The 21,622-nt window shown below is 34.7% G+C and overlaps 1 protein-coding gene across 1 annotated transcript; it reads left to right on the top strand.

The window, feature by feature from the left end:
• The first annotated feature begins 2,125 nt into the window (after positions 1-2,125).
• Positions 2,126-4,746, top strand: LOC137399857 (inosine-uridine preferring nucleoside hydrolase-like). Its single transcript, XM_068086099.1, has 3 exons — positions 2,126-2,264; positions 2,830-3,315; positions 3,892-4,746. The coding sequence occupies exons 2-3, from the start codon at positions 2,832-2,834 to the stop codon at positions 4,368-4,370; spliced, it is 963 nt and encodes a 320-aa protein (XP_067942200.1). The 5' UTR covers positions 2,126-2,264; positions 2,830-2,831; the 3' UTR covers positions 4,371-4,746.
• Positions 4,747-21,622: the final 16,876 nt, after the last annotated feature.

Below are 21,622 nucleotides of genomic sequence, written 5' to 3'. Positions count from 1 at the left end.
GCCTCCGCTAACAGGTCTGTACTTCTGTCTATGCTTCTCGATCGTCGGTTGTTCATTCTGCCTGCAGGCAAAACTTGTTAACTTGGGGGTAGTGTAGCTCTAGCAGCACACGGCCTGCTGAAATCGGGGAAGCTTCTCTAACTGGTCACACAGGTGAGTATTTGCCAATCACTAGAATGGTGATGCTAGCTCCAACAACACGACCCATCAAGGGGCAGGGATGACTCTCGTTCCCAAATTCAGACTTATGGAGCTGAGATTCTTGATCCCATCGTTGCCACCAATAAAGAACTCCGTCAGCCTCTTACTTTCCACAAAACCAATCAGGCAAACTAACACACCTAGTGTTTATCTGAAAGAATACATTTATTTTTTAGTCAAAGCACAAGCAAACAGGCAGGGATATATGCATGCAACTAATAATAACTTTCAGTCAGTACCATATACTGACTATTTTTCTTTCCTTGAAAGGCAGCGCCCATTTTATTCGATTCTCTGTTAGCACAGCTTAAGAGCAACGGTGGCTTGATTTCTCCTTCAGATGGTGTTGCAACAACTGTTCTTTGCACCGAAAAGTATCTGAAAGTGGCTACATCAGCAAATCAATGTTTGAAATATCCCAAGATTCTGAAGTGTGTAAAAGAAGAGATGGCACGCTATGATATACTTGAACTAAAGCAACATTGTATTGACACTTCTGTAGGAATTGATAACCATCACTTCTCACTACTAGCTTTAGTGGCTGAAGCATACCTTGATTTAACTTTGCCACCTTAAGAAACCTAAACTTACATAATGTGAACATCAGACATTGCTACAAAAAAACATTATTTAGAGGACAGTGAACTGTTATGTCTATGACTATGTTGCTGTGACATAAATTGTCCATAGCCGGTTTAGGTTAGTAGCCGTTTTATTTTTAAGACTTCTCTTTATATATGCATACAGTTTGCAGGCATGTAGTAGTTCAATTTATTATATAATTTATATATATTATAATGCTATTAGATGGTATATTAGGATCATCAAAGCATCTGGCTCGTTAATTTTTTATGCATAGATCATTTATTTTTTGAATCACAAACAAATTTGATAGTCAAGTACAATGTAATTAGGATTTATAGTTTGCTTTATATATGCATACAATTTGTACAGTTCGAAGGCATTTAGTTGTTTAATTTATTATATACTTTTTATATATAATGCTATTACACATTGTTTTAGCATCCAAGTATTTGGCTCTTTTTTTATACATAGATCAGTTATTTTGTAAATCACAAACAAATTTTATGGTCACACAAGCTGTAGTTAAGATTTATAGTTTGCTTTTGGTCTATTTCAACAAATAACACATAAATATAACACAAATCAAGATATATTGAGTATTGGGACCTACTGCACAATAGCTAAAGCTAATCTAGGCTCGAGGCCAATCTAACCACTTTTCGAACAAAGCAATGTAGGGTAGGTTGCAAGATTTTAGTCAAATGTATACAATAGTTTTGGCCAGTTTTCTGCTCTTGGTGATGTAAACAACTATTGTGATCTCTTATTACATAGTCAATAAGTTTTACAGCTGAAGTTCACTGGGCTGGTAAGAAGAGCAATGCCAATGATATCCCTGAATCTAGAGGAAACATCTGTTGATAAGAAATGCAAATTATATATAGCCCATATAGAATTGTCTGCCTATTGTTGAAACCATGCCAATAGCCATCTACAACAAAAACTTATAGCCTATGAACCTGTAGATCTTTAGCTAGTTTGACTTTGATATATAGGTTGAATGAAAATGGAGATCTTTATCTTGACTTTGATATGTAAGTTGATTAAGATTGGGGATGGATAAAGTCACCCACAAGCCTATTGATATCGAATGTTGTACAGTGTTGCTGGGTTACTATAAAGGAGGCCTAACCATGTAGCATTTTTCAAGATGGCGTTCAAATTGTAGCGTTAATAAATGACCTTAGCTATTTTAGGGTAGTATAAATCCAGATTCGTTTGTAGAACTTTTTGGATCATTTGTTGGAAATGCGTTTCGTGACATAACGCTACACTGTACGCAAAGCAGTAGCGATCAGGATTAAAACATTTCTGCATAATTAGTAGCGACTAGGTCCGCCCCTCGCCACGCTACTGAAGTCGTTTCACTCGCAATAAATTGTGAACCAGAATTTAAAGTTGTTACGATTTTGCAATTTATATTGATTAAACATTTCAGGTATACTCTTGTAAAATATTAATCAAACTCGTATCGTAAGGTAAATATGAATAGTTTATGGTACTCACTGATATGCACAAATACTCATATCATCTTTGGCCTTAGACAATCGGACTGATGATACATAAATACTCATATATATAGTATTTACCACTTTATTACCCTCATTTTATGCAAACAACTATATTTTGATTCACTTTACTCAGAGCTCAGTTAATACACGGTGATACAGGTTAATATACCCTATATGCCTTGAACTGGCGCTTAGGATCAATTGGAAAGTAAGTAAGTAAGCGGATTCACACAAAAGCGCAGCTAACGGATATATGCTTGTCTTCTCTTTGGATAGGTGAAAGCTATAGTAATTACTAAATTTCTGTTTACAATAAAAAACCAATGTATGCGAGACGTGTTCATTAGTTGCTCATATGTAAGCTGGAGAGCGTTTGCGTGAATCTGGTACATGAGGCAGAATGTTGCTGGTAATGACAGCTGCTGCAAAAGTCAATTTAAAAAGTTTTTATGAGTGTTTGACTAATGCAATCCAACATTTAATTTAGTATATGTTTCTTCGATACAAAACATTTCTGCAACTTTCTTTTCAGCCATGAAAAAGAAACTAATCATAGACTGTGATACCGGAGTGGATGATGCTCAGGCTTTGATATTGGCTGCCTTGTCTGATGATGTGGAGATCATGGCCATCACATGCGTATTTGGCAATAACAGTGTAACACAAGCTGCTAAAAACACGGTGAGAGTGCTGCACGAGATCGACTGCTGCCATATTCCGGTCTATGTAGGATGTGAGAAACCACTTAAGAATGATATTATGATAGACCAAATACGGTCCAGTGGTTCTACATATCATGGTTTGGATGGTTTAGGTGATGTCCCGCATGCAACTACAGGTTCTCCTCCGTTTGATGCTGTCATAAGATCAGAAAAGGCAGCAACAGCAATATGCAGACTTATTCATGAACACCCAGGGGAAATAACCTTTGTAGCCTTAGGTCCTCTTACAAACCTGGCGATAGCATTTCGTCTTGATTCAAGTATTGTAGGGCTCTTCAAAGAAATTAATATAATGGGTAAGTAGAGCGAGTATATGAAAATACTTGCATGTTTTTACTGTCACTGTAAGTATAGCATTGATTTTTTATCAGATCTACATTTATCATGAAAACTCAACCGGCTCACATTGAAACTTTAAACTATTTGAGAGGCCGTCCAACAAAATATGTCACGATATTGCTTCTAATCAAGAGTTGTTGAGAACGTAAGGCCTCATGAGTGGATGTCCTAATTTTGTAGTAATTTTAGTGCTTACAATTATTGTATGTGTTTAGCTCTCCCCAAACTTTATATAAGATGCTGTCAGCCTCCAAAGAAAGTACTTTACTTTTATCACAATGTAAGGGCTCATGAGAGGATGTCCTAATTTTGTAATAAATAAGAAATGATTTCTCTTTCTCAGTGGCAAATACAACAGGTATAACCAGTTGACCAGATTTGTTGACCAGTTGACCAGAATTCTAATGTTTTTAGTTAGTGACTATAAAGTGTTTGTTACATCATACTGGTCATAGAATAGTCTACTGCTACCTATATTGTGTTACAGCAATAAAATATATCACTGATTGAAAGAATGTGGCATATTGTTGAAGGAGGTGCCATTCACAGCAAGGGTAATGTGACAGTAGTTGGAGAATTTAATACAACGGCTGATCCTGAGGCAGCAGCTATTGTGATAGAAGATGTGGTCTGTCCAACTTACCTATTTTCATGGGAGACAGTGTCCTTAGACGGAGCTGAATGGGTGTGGCACTCTCACTGGCTCAGCAGAGACACCAGAGTTGTCAAGTTCCTTCGACAGGTCACGGCTCACTGCACCGTCATGGACAAAGATGTATGGGATGTGCTATTTTGTCCGCCAGACCTTATAACAATGGCCTGCGTGATTGACACTAGCATATCTATAAAGGAATCCGTCCACCATTGCTTTGTGAACTGCGATAGTAATCCTCACACGAGAGGACAACTCATTGTAGACTGGAGAGACCATCTCAATAAGAAGAAGAATATAACGGTTTGTCTAGACTGGTCTGTTGACAGATTTAAGGAGCTGTTAACTAAAGTAATTTAATCTCTATTCGTGGTTTTTTTTTAATTTTTAACTTGTTCTGCACACAGCCTGCTGCCGATTATTACATCTGTACTTATTATTCATCTTTGGTGTTACTGGTGCTCTTCACGCTAATCTTTGAATTCCATGCCTAAGACTGACTTCCCAACTGCTCATGGTGAAATAGAAGAGAATACTTATGTTAAACAATGTTTATCATATAGATGCAATTTTGCAATCCTTTATACCTGACATTAGTATTTTTTACAAACATGATTGCTAGAGTCGTGTGACAAGTTTATTGCAAAGAAATTTTTAAGTTCTAACAGTCTATGACCTTTTTGACTTGCATGGTCAACAATTAGGGCATATAAGAGGAGTCTTAACATGTGACCATCTAATGAAGAAATTGTAACATACTAGATCTCTCGTTCTTAAAATGTAGGAAGAGTAATTCTCATAGCTCTGTGAATAATAAAGTAGATATCTTTATTCCACGATTGATATCTCCACAGTTATTTATCATTTTTGAGTTTTATCAACAGTAATAGTATGTCAAATTACATCCACCTTTTTCATGACCAGGATTTAAATGTGTGCTCACTATGACACAAGCAAACTCCATAACTATTGCTAGATGTGTGTTTGAGAAAAGACAGCATGCAAACACCTACAGGAACTAAATTCCTCATTCAACTTGAAAGATGCGCAACAAATTGCGGTTTAATGAAATGCAGCTTAGCCTGACCTCTCAAGTTGGCGAGTGTAGAGAAGGGTTAGGGAAAGTATTGTCAGGTAAGTAAGATGAAGCTAGACTTCCGGCAATGAACAGAATTGTAACAATAAACTAAGTGTTTTCTTAAGCTAGAAATAATCTGATTACAAGAACCACATTTGATATTTCATGTTAGAAACCTGTTCAGCTGCTTTATTACAGCTGGATATAAGTGCAGTTTTATTTCTGTACCTCAGTATTGACACTGCTTATTGCTATTATAATAAAAAAGCTGATAGGAGGTACTTGGATACATGTAGTTGGATAGTTGGCATTAACTAGTAGCTAGTCATCCTTTACAGGCTCCAACATTTCCAAAGACTATTTAGTAAGGGGTTGTGTATGCGAGTGGTTGTGGTAGCTATCCTATCTATCTTTGTGTTACATATACATTGTCTCCTGGAAAAGTGAATAGAAAGATGTCCTGGTGTCACTCTACAGGGTTATGTCCTAGCTCCCACGTTGTTTTCTGTTTACTTGTCTGCTATGCTTCATGTAGCCTTCAAGGATGTACATTAGGGGGTGTACAAACAGAGAAGACATGGCGCAGAGTCGCAGACCTTAGCAACGTCTTCTCTACTAATACATCATAGGCAATTAAAAGTTTTATACATATAATCGTTAATATGATACCGACAGCAGTATATAAAATCAGTACATACAGGGCCCACATCTGAATTAAATGGAACTTTGCTTTGCCTAGTCACTTGCAAATTGATTCTGAATACAGACTGCTTTATTCTGAATGAGTATACCTTTCACTCACAACTGTAATTACTGCAAGCGGTTTAACTTGTTGCCATTTAATTGTAAAGTCTTACTGTACATAAAGAGCAGACAAATACCAACAGAACACAGTCAAATACAATATAGTTTTATGCTAACATGGTTAGAAAATGATAGCAAGTTTTCAACCAGCTACTCTTGCAAATGCAAGAATGTAAAAGTGTCTACGCACGCATTTGTGCAAATTTTAACAAGTGATATCAATGTTGTAATATTCAGCTTGCTAGTTAATTAAATTGTAATTTATTGTAACTGTACAACTCGGCTCTTTGTTTATTGACTTTATTCTAACCTAGAATTGCAGAATTAAGAATGAATTAAAGTCTTCAAGAATGAAAAGAGATCACAACTCCCAATTTTTGATTTTTTTCAACGATTAATTGACTAAGTATGTTTACTACTCGGCTGAAGTTAACATATTGCACTGAATTATGGGTAATACCTAATATACAACCTGTTGAACCAAAGAAGAGGGAACTGAAACCAGCTCAATATAGGTACTCTGCTGAAACCAAAGGAGAAGGTTGTGTCCAGCACTATCTGAGAAACAAACTTCTGAATAAAACGGGAAAGAACTAAACTCTTTGTAAGGACAATATCTTGTGGCGAACGGTAGTGACTGAGCCAGGTGCTATCGACCGCACTCTGCTGAATCAAGAAAGGATCGAGCCGGTCAGGAGTATGACCAGCTAGCTGTCAGCCGGTCAAGGAAAGACTGGCCAGCTACCGAGCCAGCATCCAGATGACCACCCTAACCCCAAGCCAGCAATGATAAAACCCGTCGGCCTCTAGAAGAGAAGAGCCTAGCATATAAAGCACACTACCAAAAGACAGGCATATTAAGAGAATGCCTCACTCATAGCAGTATTCACTGTGTTATATATATTTCTACAAATATATACTTTATACTTAAACGAAGTGGTTGGCTCCAAGTGATGTAGTAAAGCGTTCACAGCAAATCCTTTGCAATCTTTGGTATTGTCTTTAGTAACTCTTATCCTTAATAATATCTATAGTATTTCTAAAAAGTACTGATGGTATTTAAAACTCTTTTTTACTAAAAGTACTGATTGCTTGAATATTTTAAAAGGCAATACTCCTTTATAAATATCCAAGCAATAGACAAGTTCTTTTCGTTAATAGATTGATTCATTTATGCTCATAAGTTGAGTGACTCTTACGGGAGCAAAAACCTAGTTGAGCTAACATGACAATTTCAACAGCATTTATCATACGTCAGGCGGCACCAACTGGTTAAATGATTCAATCACAATCACTGCCGACCTTATCTAATATAAAAGTTTTCATATTACATTTTCATGTTCTCAAATTACTTGAAAATTCTTATAACATAATAATAAAAAATATATATGTAACAATTGAAAAAGTTTTCAACAGTAGCTATTGTACCTTAGTTTACCCGTTTATTGAACACGTGTGTCTGTGTATTTTTAGTAAGTGCCTATTTAATCTTTACATCTTTGCATTAATCTCTATACATATTTCTATCTATGCAAGCTGCATGATTTGGACTCTTTATTATTTACGCATTTTTCTCCAATAGTCATCTATGCTACAACTTCACTAATAGCGCCAGTAATTGCGGTGCTTACAATTATTGTATGTGTTTAGCTCTATCCAATCTTTATATAAGATGCTGTCACCCTCCAAAGAAAGTACTTATGCTTTTATCACAATACAATTGCAAAACTCATTACCAGCTTGTTTTCCAACAACCCATTTGATGGTTAAATCAACAAGGCGCATTAGTTGCCCCTCACTGCACGGCCAGTTGCCATAGATTAGTTTTTTTGGGTCAAACCTAAAAAACTTAACATAACCTACTTTTAATTAGTGACATTGTTAGTTTGGAGCAGGCCTCTCGTTGAAGAAAATGTCCGAGAGTAAATAACAGTAGTATAGTGAGAGCAGATCTACACACCTTTGCACTTAAAGTTGGATTTTGGGTACATTTTAGCCCGAGAACCTCAGAGAATGGTGTTGTCTGATGGAAAGTTTGGGGGGGTAGGTGTGTGAGTGTTGGGAGCTAAGGTTATGAAGTTTGAGAGGAATTGTGGGAAGGATGCGGTGCCGGTCTCGAGAGGAATCGCGGGAAGGATGACGTGAAGAGGGGCGACGGTTTCGCGTTTCGATGCGACGGGTTTGGGGTTTCGTCGACGTCGGCGACGAGTTGAGCGATCGAACGTCGAATGGTTGGGGTCGGGTTGGCGACCGGTGGGGTGAACGTTGTTATGTCGTTTCGGTTGAATGAACGCCGATGTTGGACGAGTTCGGGCGTGTCTATTCGTGGAATCGATTAACTGTCCATTCACTATTTATAAGTTAAGAGTTTTATATATATGAACATTATATCATTGAGAAGTTCAACTAGAAGGAATATAAAATTATGGAAACTATTCATAAGGATAATTCTAAAGTTTACAATTCTTGTGAAGAAAAAAAAGATGAAACAGATGGATTAGTTGAAGAGGCTGTATTATTACATAATCATTTTGATAACATCACTAAATCTACATCAAAACCGCTTCGACAAAGTTTGCTTCAATTTTTTGGAGTGGTTTTAATATTACTTGCAATAACTGTAGCTTCATCTTTGATTGAATATTTTTTTATTCGGATTTCAGGAGAAAAGATGAATGCTACTGTGAACTATGTAGAAGTATTTTTTCAAAATCTTGTGAATAATGAAAGTATGATTTTTGAAACATCTCCTCATCATTATAATTAGTTTAAATGAAAACTTCAAATGTTAGTAATTATCAAAACATGGAGAAAGACGGACTACAATCAATTGATGCGAGGTTACATTCTCCTTTCACATCTATGATAACAGGACCAACAGGATCAGGAAAAACTCAACTCGTTAAACGGTTGATTGAACAATCTCAATTAATATCTACTCCTCCTCCAATCGAAATTATATATTGCTATGGAATATGGCAGGAAGCTTTTGAGGATATGAAAGGAGTGGAATTTCATGAAGGATTGAAAGATCCGAGTACTTTTCCCAAAGATGGAGAAAATAGATGGATGATCATTGATGATCTAATGGAGGAATTATCATCAAATATCAAGATGGCTAACAATTTGTATACTCGAGAAAGTCACCATCTAAATATTAGTATTTTTACTATTACACAAAACTTATTCTTTGGTAAACTTAGAACAATTTCGCTGAATAGTCACTATTTTTTTATAGGAAAAAACCCCAGGGATTCTACATCAATCGCATTTTTAGGAAAACAAGTTTTTCCTGGACAAGTTAAATATTTTCAGGAATCCTACCGAGATGCAACATCTTCACCATATTCCTTCATGAGACTGGACCTCCGACAAGAAACCGATGATACAATGAGAATTATGGGAAATTTCCCTCCTGTTGACTCTACGCCTATGATTATTTATAAGCCTAATTAAGCAAACGATTTTGATTTGTATTCCATAATTAAATAAAACAAGTATATATTCCAAGTTCTCTTTAAATATTCACCATACTACTTCTGTATCTTCCTCTGAGTGATTACTATAACATCACTAAAATTATCACATAGATATGGCTGAAACAAAAAGAATTCAACGAAATTTACTAACTTTATTATCTCTAGTTGGAGATTCTATTTCTTCTCAACAATCGATTATTAAAAATGCTAAAACGGATTTAATTTTAGCAATTATTGATTGTGTGAAATTACTCATTAAAAGAAAAGAACGACTAACTGATGCTCAGTATAAAGCTTTGAGTCGACAAAGTAAAAACATCGCTCGACTGATTAGTCCTAGAACATCGAATTTGGAAAAGAAACAACTTTTGCAAAAAGGAGGGTTTTTATCGGCTTTACTAGGTCCGATCGCGGGTGCTATACTCCCAGGATTAGTTGAAGCATTGCTCGGAGGATTGTTTAAAACACGAAAAAGAAAATAATTAAGTTATCATGGATAATTCTCCACTTTCTAAGAGAATGAAAAAAAACAGAGTAATTCTGCAAATACTGAACAGTCTTACCGATGAACTTGCAAGTTCTGCTTTACCTCATATGAAAGAAGAAGTAATTAGAACATTACTTGAAATTGTTAAAAATATTATATATGGGAATGTACCTTTAACGAAAAATCAATACCATTCTCTGAGTCAACATAAAAAGGAGTTGATGAATATTATCGATGAAAACAAACCTCTTAAATATAAACGAAAGATTTTGCAAAACGGAAAAGGATTATTGAAACGGATTATAAAGCCATCCCTCAACTTGTATTAATCATTCAGCAGGAAGATGAGCTTTCCTAAGTATACAAAAAAATTTTTTTTGGTTTCTGAAGACGAGTACAAAAGGAACCAATTTAAAAGTCAACAGGATTCAAAAATTATCAATGATGGCTATAGTTCGTCACTTCGTTTTAATCCATTAGAAAATCCAAGAGTAAGTAAGGTTAAGAAGACCAGAGATAGGATGCGTCAAATTAATAACGATAACACTATTTCAGACTATAACAAAGTTAATTTGTATGCAGCTGAACTTCAAAAATTTTTAGATGAAATGAATTCAATTCGGAGTTATCCAATTCAACAGTCTCCGACTATTCGAAATCCGATTTCAATGATGTCACAAACACCTTCAGCTCCACAAAATTCAAAAGAAACTCTAAAGAAAGATACACCTGAATTACCCGAAGATAATTCGGCTCAAGACTCTACAGTTTTAAAAGATTCGCCAAAAAAGAAGACACATTATTACCACCGAAGTTAAACGAAGAAGAACCATCGTCAAATTCTTCTAGATCTTATTCCATTTCTTCAATAGTTGAAGACTTCGGTTCGATTCAGGATCGAACTAAAGCGAAAAATCTTCTGGAAAAATTGAAAAAGTCTGGAAATTATGATTCTTTAACCGGGAAAATAACAGGATCTACAGGAGAGATTAAACCTGAGAACTTACGAAATCTTCTTGAAAGAAAGATTCGAGTTAAAGATAGTTCAATTGTATCTTCTCCTTTTTCTCCAAGTTCATTTGAGAAACAATATAACTTATTTGAAAAAATTATCAAGGAGTCGAACTCGAATTTATCAAATAAATCAAAATCCAATTCGAATAGATCGTCTTCACGAAAACCTTATGTAGGAACAAGAGGAAAATGGACGACTTACTAAATGAATTCTATTATACCCCGGATCTACCATCTTCATTAGGTGGAGCACGAAAACTGAATGAAGCACTTCGGAGAAAAGAAAGCGAACAAGAAGTTAGAGATTGGTTAAGTGGTGAAGATGCTTATACGTTACACAAACAAATAAAAACGAAATTTAGAAGAAGACCTACAATTGTTGCAGGAGTTGGTGAACAATTACAGGCTGATTTAATGGATGTTAGATCTCATCGAGCTGAAAATGATGGAATTACATTTTTACTTACAATGATTGATGTTTTTTCAAGAAAAGCATGGGTAGAGCCTCTTGTTAACAAATCAGGTATATTGGTAGCAAAAGCCTTAAAAAAAGTATTGGATGGAACTAATTATAGAGTTTTTCAAACAGACAAAGGAAAAGAGTTTAATAATCGAGATGTCAAAAAAGTTTTGAAAGAAAATAAAGTAAAATGGTTTACATCTGAGAATGAGACAATTAAAGCTTCCATCATAGAACGATTCAACAAAACATTACGGGTGAAGATGTATAGATTCATGACATATTCGGATGATCGTAGATATATTGATGTTTTACCACAAATGGTAAAAGCATATAACAATACTATTCACACAACATTAGGAATAAAACCGAATGATGTAAATTATGAAAATCAAGAAAGAATCTGGAATAGGATTTATGAAAATGGAGAATATAGTTCTGACAGTACTCCCAAATTCAATATTGATGATTACGTTCGTATTAGTAAAGCTAGAACAGTTTTCGAAAGAGGTTTCACAATAAATTGGACAGTTGAAGTTTTTCAAATTACAGAAGTGCTTGATTTTGAAAGACCGATTATCTATAAATTACGTGATTTAGCAAACGAACCGGTTGATGGAACTTTTTATGAAGATGAACTACAGAAAGTAAAAAAACCCGCATTTTTTCGAATTGAGAAAATTCTCAAATCTCGGAAACGAGGAAGAACAAAGGAAATACTCATTAAATGGATGGGATATCCTGATTCATTCAATAGCTGGGTCAATGAAAGAGATTTTGTTAAATAAAAGAGGATGATAAGGAATTGAACTTCATTGAAAGAATTGAAAATGTCGGAGTTCGTAACTCTTCCTTCTGATGCTAGTTTTAGTGACTTTCCTAAAAATACTAATTCAAACTTTACAGTTAGACTAGCCAGATATGTAGATTTTACAGAAGGACAATGGGAAGTTGCTCTAAAAGATATATCGTTTTTAAATAATTGGCCAAATGTAGAAGGAATAATAAGCATCACAAAAGCGGAACTTAATGGGAGATTTCGTCGTTTCGACATAAAAATTGGAAATGGAAGATACGAAGATATAGATGAAGTAATTCAACGAACTCATGATGTTCTAAAACCCTTCAATCTCCATCCAACTATAGAATTCGAATACGACAAAATATCCAACAAATCTATGTTGTATGTAAGAGATTCGAGTGTTCAGGTTTCGTTTTCACAAGATTTCGCAAATATCTTAGGATTAGATCCGAAGATAACTTATAATGTGGGAAAACACGGAAACATCACATCTCCGGATATCAACTATGGATTTACATCATTATACGTATATTCATCAATTGTAAGTAACAGACTCGTTGGAGATGCAAATGTACGATTGCTACGAGTTGTCCCAGTAAGTGGAAAGAAGTTCTCTCGAGTTTATACAGAATTCAGTCAAGCGCATTACGTTGAAGTGGATAAAATTTCTACTGATGTGATAGAGACCCTTATAACAAGTGATGATGGAGAAAAAGTACCATTTGATGGAGGGAAGGTTATACTAACGGTTCATTTCAGAAAGAAACAATGAATTCCATATTAATTCCATATACTCCAGAAGACTCAAAAAACTTTTACATTCAATATTACACGTCTAATCAATCAGGAAATGGCGGATTGACACCATATAAAGGAAAGAGAGTGATGGGAAATGGACGACTATCAGGAATATTTAAAAAATTAGCAAAAGCTGTTGCGCCTCTAGCAAAAAAAAACGGCTATCTCATTAGGGAAAAAAGGGTTAGATGCTGCATCCAATTATCTTAATAACATGGTAGAGAGACCAAAAGAAGAAGAAGAAGAAACAGATGAAGTAGTAATTCCAAGAGTTAGAAAACCTGGGAAAAGAAAATTAAATAACCGTAGCAAACCTGCAAAGCGATGGAGAAAAGCCACTCCAAATATTTTTTAAAATTTGAAAATGCTTTATATATTATTATCTCAATATTTTTTAGTTCATTTCATTGACATACATCAATAGTGAAAGATGAGTTCTGGAGAGATTGGTTCAACAGGTTTAAAAATATCGGGTTCTCCTTTTACGATAAACGAAAGTTTGGGTATATTTGATGTTCCAGGCACACATAGTTCGGTGGAGCACGGATATTATAGTGAATTAGCTCCGTCACGTCTCAGTGAATATGGACCAATTGAAATTGAAATACCTGGAGATGTAGATCACTATATCGATTTAAGTAATTCATATTTGCAAATCGAAGGAAAAGTAGTCAAGGACGATGGTTCCAATTTAGACAATACTGCTGCTAATGTAAATGTTGTACCAGGGGATGCGTTTTTTCATTCGCTAATCAAAACAGCAACATTCAAAATTAATGGATCTGTTGTTGAACATTCAAGTGATTATCCTATGAGATCGTTCATAGAAACCCTTCTCAATAATAGCAGAGAAGCAAAACAATACCAATTAAAAGCAGAAGGATGGTTTCAAGATGATAATCTTGCAAAAGATGGTGCGGAATTCGATAATAGTGCGACTACAGCAAGAAAGAATCTTATTAGAGGTTCAAACACATTTGAGTTTTTTGGACAACTCCATCTTAGCATTTTTCAACAGGAAAGATATCTCATTCCAGGATTGAATTGTAAATTAGAACTAGACCGAAGTAAACCAAGTTATTGTTTGATGGCAGCAACAGCTACTCCTGGAGGAGGGGGAAAAGTAAAGTTGACGAAATGTGTACTTCATCTTCGAAAATTAAAAATCAACCAAACAATTCAGCTTTTACATAACGAAAAACTACTTAATGGTGTTAATGCAAAGTATCCTCTTTCTCGGGTATACACCAGATCTTATAATGTGAATACTGGATTAACCCATACTCAAATAAAAATTGCTGATAACACACTTAGACCAAATTTAATACTTGTTTCACTTTCATCACACGATAGAGAAAATGGATCATACAATCGTAATCCTTTCAAATTTGGTCATTACGATGTGAGTCATGTAGAACTACAAATTGATGGACTACCTTTTGGAAAACGATATACTCCAAATTTTGTAAATAGAATGTATACTCGACCATATGTACAACTTCTAAATGCAATGGGAAAAGATCTTTCTTCTGAAGGAAGTGGAATTGGACTGAGTGAATATGAAACTGGACTTGCAATATACGCTTTCGATTTGACAGGAGATCTCTCATCCGAAGGATTTCATTTAATGAGACATGTTTCACTAACAATCGATATCGGTTTTCGGGTTGCAACACCAGAAAATGTCTATCTTAATACATATATACAAAAAGATGGAATGATGGAAATCGCTTCTGACTTTAGCGTTCGACTCAGTGGTGGAAGCATATTCTAAGGATGAATACAGCAAATATTTTCGATGTTCTTTCCCAAGATCACATGACTAATAATCATTTTTTTGCTGTCTGTGCAAGAAATGAATTTATAGAACAATTTTTATCGAATGAAGGAATATATATTTTTAACACACACTATTCTTATCAACCAGGAGAACACTGGATAGGAGTTATTCGAACAAAATCCGAAATTAATTATTTCGATTCAACAGGACGAGATCCTTCAACATATCCAGATGTCGCTCAAATCTTAAAACTTTCTGGAATAAAGTTAATTAAATGGAATGATGTTCTACTCCAAGGTTTTCTTTCAACAACATGTGGAGATTACTGTCTTCTCTTTGCAATATTTTGGAGCAGAGGATGTTCAATAGAAGATTTTCTAACAGTTATGCTAAAAATTTCTGAAAAAGATACACGAGATCATGTAGTTCGAAAAACTATACTAGATAGATATGATTGGAATGGAAAAATTAGTAAAAGTCTTAATAACGAAGAAAATGAAGGTATTGACAATGTACATATTCAAGGAACTTCCCAAATTGTTAAATTACTAGAAGAACTGACATAAAATTTTTTTTTTCTATATTTTACAATTGAATATACATATATACTTTATATCGAAATAAACTTGGTAAAAAATACAACCGAATGTTATTTACTTTTTTGATATAAGTTTTATATATTGATATACTCACGCTGAGTTGGAGTTATCCTCAAAATAATCCACATATTAATCCATGTATGCCTCTTTACTAGTTCATCATCTTCATCTATTTACTGGTCGAGAGACTGTTATGGAATGGTTAAGCCAAACCAAACAGGAGAATTCCATAGGTAAACCTAGGAAAACAATCAGGTCGAATGCCAAGGCGCTTGTCCACACAACAGCCCCTGAAAACAGCGACACTCAACGAACTTAATCGCGAGTAGCCGACTAACAGAATTCTAGCTGAAGCATACAAGCCTTATGGTATCAACGCTCGATCGACCCAAATTCTCAAATATAAGTAGGCATCAAGAGATGGTTAATGAGGCAGAATATTCCATCAGATCATGCAATGCTTATATAGTGAATTGAAGAATGATGGGTGTGTCCAAAGGAATTAATGAGGCGAAAATAGCAAACAGATTTTCGCGAAATTGAATTTCGCGAAAGTTGACTATATAATATATATGATGTGAAATTTCGCGAAATCCAATTTCGCGAAAGTCACTTTCGCGAAATTCAATTTCGCGAAAGTTGACTATATAATATATGATGTGAAATTTCGCGAAATCCAATTTCGCGAAATTCACTTTTCGCGAAATTCAATTTCGCGAAAGTTGACTATATAATATATATGATGTGAAATTTCGCGAAATCCAATTTCGCGAAATTCACTTTCGCGAAATTCAATTTCGCGAAAGTTGACTATATAATATATATGATGTGAAATTTCGCGAAATCCAATTTCGCGAAATTCACTTTCGCGAAATTCAATTTCGCGAAAGTTGACTATATAATATATATGATGTGAAATTTCGCGAAATTCACTTTCGCGAAATTCAATTTCGCGAAAGTTGACTATATAATATATATGATGTGAAATTTCGCGAAATCCAATTTCGCGAAATTCACTTTTCGCGAAATTCAATTTCGCGAAAGTTGACTATATAATATATATAATGTGAAATTTCGCGAAATCCAATTTCGCGAAAGTTGACTATATAATATATATGTGTAATTTCGCGAAATTCATTTTCGCGAAATTGTAAGCATAGAGAAATGTTTTGTAATCTATTTATAAATTTTCATTAAACTCACTCAAGCGTTTTACAGATGCTCAACTATATAAAGCAATCGAGAACGAATCATTATTATCATAACACTCTTCATAAGCTAACAGAATTCTGAGAAGGGTAAATGTCAGAAGGGAAATGTACAGATAGTTGTGTTCAAATTTGGGCTACACCATGGGAATATTGTACACACGGACTACTTTCCTGTACATGTGGACATGTATATGATGGATTAGCACAATGTGTACATTGGTAAGTACATTTTGAAATTTTAAATTCTAAAGTTTTATATGAATATATAATTATTCATTTTATATACATCATCTTTTCTCAATTTTCAATGGATTTTCAAAAAATTAAACAGGTATCAAGAAGATGGTGAGGAAAGTGATGAAAAAAACATCTCGAAAGAAACAAACTCTCAAAATAGTGAAACGGAGTTGCAATTGGATTTACCATTGGATTATCCTATAGACAGATTACCTTCCTGCACATGTGGACAAGACGTATACGATGGCTTAGCTCAATGTATATTTTGGTAAGTAGATTTTGAGAATTTTAAAACCAAAGATATATAGTTATCCATTTATTTCATCCTTTCTCATTCCTCAATGTTTTATATATTTAAACAGTGATGATGCAAAACAAAAAGAAGATGATGAGAAAAGCGAGTCAAGCAGCACATACTTCTTTCTCGATAAGAAAGAATTACAATATTCTGAAGTGACAAGCTCTTCATCTCCACAGAAAACTGACAATTAGTATTTATAAAAAAGATTTTTTTTTTTTTTGAATGAATATATATGCAAATCAATAGAACCTTTAGAAATAAAATCTTCATCTCCAAAGATGGAGAATTTATATTTTATTGTATATTTTAAGATACTATTATTAAAATAAAATCAATTCAATATTCACATATCATTTTCATTGTGGAATAAAAATTTAGGAAAGCATGAAAATTAGATTACAACTTTAGCAGCAGCATGTGATTATGATAAAAAATTTCGACATCCTGTAATTTGTCTACAGAAAAACTTTCATTTCCATAGCCTCTTTCTTTATTACTTGGAGGGGTATTAGTTATATTTTCCTTAAGATTTTCAGATGATGGAAGAGTTGTGATTCCACTTGTTAGAATGATGGTAGCGAGTGTAGTTGTGGTGGTAGTAGGAATTGTACTAGCGAGTGTAGTTGTGGTGGTGGTAGGAATTCTGGATGTATGTGTAGTTCTGATGGTGGATCGAGTAGTGGAAGAATTAATTGGAGCTGTAAATCTACCATTATTTTCTTCGAATTGTGGATGATAACAAACAAACTTAATAGGCATTGATCTCCATCCACAAAAGTTTGAACGAGCTGAGTTGCCTACACAATATCTCGCTGACCGTGAAGATGGATTAGCCCATTGAACAAGTCGTTCAGTAATTCCCAACCTTTGAATAATTTCATAACTAGCTATACCATAAGTACAATCCGAGGGGTTATGTTCAAATTGAATTAAATTTCGTAAAAATTCACCGTTAACCGGAAAAAATCCAAAACTAATAAATAGTATTGGAGAAATTTGAATTATATCATCTAGTTTTCTATAAAGACTCTTCATGTCTTCTCAAAAGAAATTTTTCATAATGAATAATTCATTCGACTTTCCCCTTTTTTATTACTCATCTTTAAAGAGTTTTATAACGAAGGGAGACTAAACCGATTCCACGAATAGACACGCCCGAACTCGTCCAACATCGGCGTTCATTCAACCGAAACGACATAACAACGTTCTAGTCTGGTGGCCACATGGCATTTTTGTGTCGTTTTTTTGCCAAGGTGGCACGATAATGGGGTATAACGAATCTTAGATTTAATGGATAGAATAAATTATTTGCTAATTTTTTTATTATACCTACCGGAATTATTCTTGTCAAGCAGTGATTATTTGCCATTAAAAGATGGGTAGAAATACATAAATGAGATTTCCCTTGCGCCATGCGCAATTAGCCAAATCAGCCAATCAGCTAAGTAAACATAAATCTATGCATTTGTTTAATACGGGGCGTATTTGCTTTCACCGATAACATTTGTGCCCTTAGTCTGTTTCCGCTGTTCCGTGTTAGAAACTGCCGTATACGTCGGTTAGTAGTAGCGCAAATTTAGTATCTTCTATTTAAATTGATTACCACAGCTAGCTATTATCGGTTACATAATTCATTATAATCAAGTTTAACATGCTAAGAAGTCAACAAAGTTTTACTAACGGAAAAAAAGCGATAATCCAAAGTTTTTATGAGATGTAGAGCACCATCTACAAACAGTCAGATCGCAGCTCGCAGTGTTAGTCGTATGTAAATGCCACACTGAATGCTTGAGGAAGATTGCTAGTGAGTCGAAATAACAAAGAGCTTTTCAAGTTGCAAAGAATCTCAAACCCCTGAAAAAGAATAAGGTGAGATGATAGCAAACTCATTTACTTAATATTTATGAATAATTAATCAAAGATTAAATGCATTGCCTTATTGAAAATCTTGCGTTTCCTTCACTGTGTACTGCAGTCAGTTGGATCAATAAGTGATAGGTGTTGATTATAATGAATCAAACTCTCAAGTCAAACTTCTCAGTCCAGATTTTACATATTGGTTACAAACTATACAATAAACTACTCTCTGTCGTAGGTATTGTTGCTGTGTCTTTAGACACTCACTGTTTCATACACTAAATCGCTTAACTCAATTTGTTTAATTTTTAGGCTAAAACGGTAGCACTACATAACATTATAAGCTACTTATATTGTTGGGCTTCATAAATAGAATACATAGATTGGGTATTTTTTTAATAAACCAGTAATACTGGACTATTTGTAATATAGAATGCCTCTGCTGATTTTTATTAAGACTTAGCTCGCCTATTTACAAAATTGGAGACTGTATTGCTCTTAAAAACGTCAAACCAATATCAACACAAAGTGTAGTACTTTTATGCAAATGTATGATGGTTATTTAACTGATGGTTTGGTTAGTTTTAAGTTACTATATTGTGTCATGCAGAACTTATCAGTACTGTATTATTGTGTTATTACACTATATTCTATTGTATTGTATTATAATAGCTGTATTATGTTGTATTGAACTGATTTGAATTGTGTTATAGGATTGATATGTTGCATTATGTTGTGTCATATAATATATATTAATACATATTTTGTTGTATTTTAATCAATTGTATTATATTGTATTGTTATAGCGCTTACGTATCAATTATTATCTTACAGAAGTATGCGATGTATGAGTTAACTAATTATTGTTGTGGTTAAAGCAAAAGGGGGTACATCTATTACTTTTATGTAGGGCTATGCACGTTGCCTACATGTTCAAATCAGTATTGTTGCTCTTCCTATTTTCAAGTTTTAAATTTATTGCTACATGCTTTGATAGATCGTTTTTCGGGTAGGTTATGATCGATAAATATTGCACCATAAATGTATGTCAGCTCTTATATGTCTATATGATCATTTTGTATTTTGAACTCATTGTCTCTAATGGATGCGATTCTTTACATTGTAGTCGGCCGCCAGGGACTTGATATGACAAACATTTCTTGCCATCACCTTAGCCGCTGATCTGCCAGAAACCCTCTTCATACTCGTTACATTGAAACCTGTACAACTAGTGATTGACAGGCTGTACTGTATACCTCATTGGGTACACTGGTTGTGACGCAGACTAACTAACGAATCTAATGTAAACTTAATCTTTTAAATGAAATTATTATTATTAAAATTATTTCTTTTTTATTTAACTGACATCAATATGCGAAATTTCTGGCTTAGCTTTAGATTTATTGTACTGGTACCATGTTAAAACCATGCAGTATTTTGAAGCCATGTATGGTTGAAATGTTGAATGTAACCAGTATGACGGAATGTGTGGTGCAGTATGTTCGATGACAACCAACTTTCTGGATGATTAATTAATATCATGTCTTTGTATGGGTATCTTAGTACTTATGATGACTAGTATGAAGACTTATGAAGACTAGTATGATTATTATATAGCATGTTTACCAAAGTACATAGTCTGTTTATCATGATACATCAAAAACTGTTAATTGATTCTAGAAAGCATATTGCAAAGTATTTAATAAAACTATTACATAATTATAATCTTAAAGCTCATCATCACCGTCTAATTGATTACCATCCTCAATCTCATCAGTCATTTCATTACTGCACTCTACATAGCCGCATAGACTTGTGCAAACACTTTTTGCATGAGCAACTGGTCCATTGGACAAGCTGCCTAGGAATAGCTCCTTGCTCACGAGGAAAGCATTGCCCAGAAATCTCATCATCATCTTTACTCCAGACATGGTTTGTGGGATCTGGGGGCACCATTAATGGTTGAATTTTCCACTGCTGTATTGCTGCTTAGTAATTGACCCTCATTAAATGCCGACGGAGAGAACCCTCTCGGTGGAAGTTTTTTTTTTCATAAGATGTCCTTGATGAGAACAACCTGTATCTGGCGTCGGCTTCACTTGTAGAATCAGACTTGCCATAAAGATGCAGTGTTGAACGTGTTAGATCGTTGAACAACCTTTTATCTATTAGAATGTGGTAGTTGATTATATTGAATTATGTAATCCATGACAGCTAGCTTTGGAAATCGGGATAATTAGTAAATTAAAGTTTTCGATCATTACTCCAAAGGCCGGCGGCCGCTCGATGAGACAGGAAACTGTCAACAAACCTAATTGATATCGGGGTAATTTAATACCCCCGTACTACAACATGACGTAAATGTTGGTCTACGGCTCTGATTGGCTGGTCCGACTGACTGCACACGGCGTAAGAAAAAATTTATTTTTGTATAACTACTCACCATTTAATGGCAAATTACTCTTAGCTTATCAACTAAAATAGCGGTAGGAAACTAAATTAGTAATGAATAAATTAGAAACATGTTAAAAGTGTCAAGCTACCATAGACCCCATCTTCTGCCACCTGTTGACACGATAATGCCCTGTGGCCACCAGACTATTCACCCCACCGGTCGCCAACCCGACCCCAACCATTCGACGTTCGATCGCTCAACTCGTCGCCGACGTCGACGAAACCCCAAACCCGTCGCATCGAAACGCGAA

Source organism: Watersipora subatra, chromosome 7 (genome assembly GCF_963576615.1).
Source record: "Watersipora subatra chromosome 7, tzWatSuba1.1, whole genome shotgun sequence".
NCBI lineage: Eukaryota > Metazoa > Bryozoa > Gymnolaemata > Cheilostomatida > Watersiporidae > Watersipora > Watersipora subatra.
The sequence above is the reverse complement of the archived record's forward strand: the minus strand, read 5'-3'. Positions and strand labels throughout refer to the sequence as shown.